The sequence below is a fragment of the Pyrus communis genome, chromosome 3 (assembly GCF_963583255.1).
Source record: "Pyrus communis chromosome 3, drPyrComm1.1, whole genome shotgun sequence".
Lineage (NCBI taxonomy): Eukaryota > Viridiplantae > Streptophyta > Magnoliopsida > Rosales > Rosaceae > Pyrus > Pyrus communis.
In genome coordinates, this window is record NC_084805.1 from 2,196,753 (window position 1) to 2,200,910 (window position 4,158).

At 37.2% G+C, this 4,158-nt stretch overlaps 1 protein-coding gene across 1 annotated transcript; it reads left to right on the forward strand.

The window, feature by feature from the left end:
* The first annotated feature begins 660 nt into the window (after positions 1-660).
* Positions 661-3,473, forward strand: LOC137728901 (ethylene-responsive transcription factor ABR1-like). Its single transcript, XM_068467697.1, has 2 exons — positions 661-1,688; positions 2,218-3,473. The coding sequence occupies exons 1-2, from the start codon at positions 1,133-1,135 to the stop codon at positions 3,000-3,002; spliced, it is 1,341 nt and encodes a 446-aa protein (XP_068323798.1). The 5' UTR covers positions 661-1,132; the 3' UTR covers positions 3,003-3,473.
* The last annotated feature ends 685 nt before the right edge of the window (positions 3,474-4,158 follow it).

Genomic DNA, 4,158 nt, shown 5'->3' on the forward strand with positions numbered 1-4,158 from the left:
AGTTGAAAAACATTTTTAACATGCAAGTAGACAAATAATAACAAGATTAATGCATCTTCCCAATAAAAAGAATAGGCTTAAATGTCAAAATGGTCACTGTGTTTTACTCTATCAGCCAATTTAGTCCATGTGTTTTCAATTTGGCCAAATTGGTCCCTGTGTTTACATTTGTTAGCCAATTCAAGACATTTCGTTAAAGGACCAGTAAAATTGATAGTTGTCAAGCACATGTGAGGATAAAAACGTAATTTTATGTACACCCACTAAACAAATAAGATGCCTATCTTTAGAAATTGATGTTTCGTTCAATTCATTTGAGTACTATTTTAACTGTCTTTTAACAGATTGTCTTGAATTGACTAACAGATATAAACACAGTGACCAAATTGATCAAATTGAAAGTATAAGAACTAAATTGGTCAATAGGATAAAACACAGGGACCATTTTCACATTTAATAATATTACATTTCCGAATTAAGCCCATGTTTCCAAAAGTGCCAATTATGGGCTAATCACTGAAGCCCAACAGTAAAAAGTATTCTATTCCTAGCTTTAAATGTCGGCATAGTCGTTGCAATACAGAACTCAATTCAAAGATGAACTTCTCTCTCTCTCTCTCGTTTCTCTCTCCAAGTTCTAACACCGTCCTCTTTCTTGCTTTCTTCAACAAGTAAACCGACAGAATTCCCATTACTTTATAATCCCCATGTACATATATGCATCGAATTAAAACCCCTCTGTGTGAACATAATCTCCACTACCTTCATAGTCGGCTTCTGAGATCTATATTTTGATGGGGTTTTGGTACATATCACATCTCACATAAGAAATTGCAAAAACACAAGTTTTAATTGTGCCAAAATTTAAGTTAAAGAAAATAAAATTATTAGAAAGGTGCATCGTGGATAAATGAACAAGATTGTCTCAAAGGCAACACTATTTTAATGGCGGCTCGTCAAGTTCGAATTGTGAACCGTGAACCGGTCCACAGATATATATAGCCGTTGCTCTCAGAAGAGTCTTCATAATTTGTCAAAAGCTCGATCCGGGTCATCCTTAAAATTCTCTCTCCGTCGATCAAAACTTCACATCGAAAGAAAATAAAAAGAGCTAAGAGCGGCTGGGTTTTACATGTGCTTACTGAAGGTGGCGAACCAAAGGAGCTCAGGAGGCGGCGGTCAATACGACAGGTTTGACTCTCCAAACGACGCTAGCGATGTTGATGCAAATATTAATAATATTAACTACGGCGGAGGATTGGAGTTGCCGCCGCCGTATCAACAACAAGAAGGACAACAACATGTTTCGCCTTCGACGCCGACAATGTTTTTGGGGTACGGTCGGGCGGCTACGGAGATGTCGGCGATGGTGTCGGCTTTGACGCATGTCGTTTCGGGACAGAGAGGCAGCGATAGCTGGGGGCATATTGGAGGCGGTGGAGTTACGTCTAGTCTAGGCCAACTTTATTCTTCTGCATCTTCATCTTCTGCTTCTCCTTTGTCAGCTGCTTTTCCTTCAAGTGCTTCTGGTTCTCACTATTGGGTCGGTCAAAAGAGAGGGCGCGAAGAAGATTTTGCTTCTGCTTCTGCTCAAAGCCAATTCATGGAATCTGGTAATAGAGCATTTAGAGGTGGCTATAGGGATTACAGAGGAACACAATCAGAGTCTTCATCTGGTGGTGCAACGGGTCAGTTTTCAATCTATAATCCAAATCATCATCCTTCAAACTCTTTTTTTTTTTTTTTTTTTATAATTATTATTATTGTTTTTTATTTTTTATTTTTAGAACTTGGTTTTCTTTATCATATGTTCTCAACCATTTTTAATAATAATCAATGGTTTTGAGAAGAAAAAAATAAATTAATGCCATTTTAATCACATAAAAATAATTCATTCCTTCATATTATTTCTCTTTCTCATGAGATTTATTTGTGGAAAAATAAATTGAAGATTTGCAAAGATTTTTTCTTCTACTATAACATGATATATTATCCAATATTGCATGCAGTTTGTTGTTACTTGTTTACCTTAATTAGCTGAATCCTGCAAAGATTAAAACTTTCATTTCTTGAGCCTTTTAGGCTAACAAGTTTACATTTTGAATGTATTTTTTTCCAAAATTATTCATAAAAGAAGAAGAAAAACCCAATGAAACAGTGCCATCATACACCAAGATGAATAATCTATATAATTAATATACGTGCTTTTCAATACAGCGACAGAAGAAACTACAAATTTTGCCACCGCCCCCACCACCACGACGGCCACCGTATCTGCTACCACAGCGGTACCAACCACACCATCAAGTGCAGAATCTGTTTCATTTGGAGAAACTGGCGAGAGGAGGAGGAGATACAGGGGAGTTAGACAGAGGCCGTGGGGTAAATGGGCAGCTGAGATACGCGATCCACACAAAGCTGCAAGAGTCTGGCTCGGCACATTCGACACGGCCGAAGCCGCCGCCCGAGCCTATGATGAAGCTGCTCTAAGATTCAGAGGAAACAGAGCTAAATTAAACTTCCCAGAAAACGTCAGACTCATCCAACCACCAGCAGCTGTCCAAACATTCAATTCAAATTCTAGACCAACACAATCAGCTCAGCCATTGCAGCCGCCGCCTCCGCCGCCACAACCGCCACAACAGCAACTCTATCACCCTCAGCAAGCTTTTCATCCCTCCTCTGACCCCATCCGAGATTACTTTGACTACTCTCAGCTCCTTCAAAACTCCGCCGACTCAAATTTACTGGAACAGATGTACTACTACAATTCCCAATTGGCGTCACTTCAATCTTCTTTGCTACAACCTACAACGTCATCCACTCCATCTTCTGCATTGCCGTCCTCGGCCTCCTCTTCTTCATTTCCTCTGTTTTTCTCTGAGCAGAATCAGCAACAGGGTTTTTTCCTGCAGCCACAGGATCCGAATCAGGGCGGTTCGTCTGATTTCCAGGCACCATCTTGGTCACATTCCAGCAACAATCCATCCTCATCCGGTTGATACTTTCATGAATACTTTTTTTTTTTTTTCCTTTCCTTCCTTTATTTTATTAATTTAGAATATTTTTCTTGTTACTAGGTTTTGATTTTAATATCATAAATACACCATGTATTTTGCACGTTGCATTTTTGTTTTATTTATTAATTATTATTTGGATTTTTATGTCATATTTATAAAGCAAAGAGATAAAAACAAGGGAGGCACTTAGGATTTAGGTGTTAGTTTGATCTCAAAAGATTTGATGTCTACATTCTTCTGTCAGTCATCATCTATGGAAAGATGTAGAAGCCTTCTTTTTTAACGTTTCTGCATCTTGCTTTACATTCAAATTATCACAATGATACATACCACTGGTTAGTAGTACAGATTTTACGCAAGATTTAAACATTGTAAAGATTAATTAGATTTATATATACAATATATACATAGTTTATTTTCTAAATCGATCAGTGGTATGTATCGTGGAAGAAAATTGCAAATTTATTAACTAAAGGATACATTTACATGTTATATATATGTCTCTGTGTGTGTTGTGTATAATAATTTTGTGCTGATGGTGATCTTTCATGGTTATCCTTTGTGTTATCGGTATCCAAATATGCTCCTTTCTAATATTACCAACTTACCCCGTTTGTGTTGATCTTCACACCTAAACTGTGGATGAGGATCAAATTGAACAAAGAATACTAAATTGTAAATTCATGGTGGATCCTATCCAAATTAGGGCATATGGATAAGACTCAAACCCATCATATTGGAGGGGATGAATGTATCACAAGATCTAGTGGTGTCCTTTCTTTTCAGTTATTACCCCCAAACATCTTATCAGGGGTGAGATTTGAATCCAAAGTATGTGTTAGGCTCATAATTATATGGGTGTGACTTGAGTGCTATATCATGAAAAGTAATTTAAGTTTTGAATATCTTCTAACATTTCAAGCATGTGTTAGGCTCAAATTAATACGGGAGTGACTCGAGCCTAACCATATCAAGAAATGTACTTTGAATTTCGAGCATCTTCTAACATTTCGAGAAAAAAAATATTAATACAAGAAAAATTAGGCCCCATAGCTTTGTACTTCTTTTGTAATACTGAGACGACTAGTAACGAATTGTAGCCAAACAAAAGTGAAAACATATACGTGTATGCATGTAT

Bases quoted from the DNA above. Each gene is read 5' to 3' on its own strand.
- LOC137728901 (XM_068467697.1), top strand. From the start codon at position 1,133: ATGTGCTTACTGAAGGTGGCGAACCAAAGGAGCTCAGGAGGCGGCGGT. The intron at 1,689-2,217 runs GTCAGTTTTCAA...TTTTCAATACAG, and splicing joins TTCATCTGGTGGTGCAACGG to CGACAGAAGAAACTACAAAT.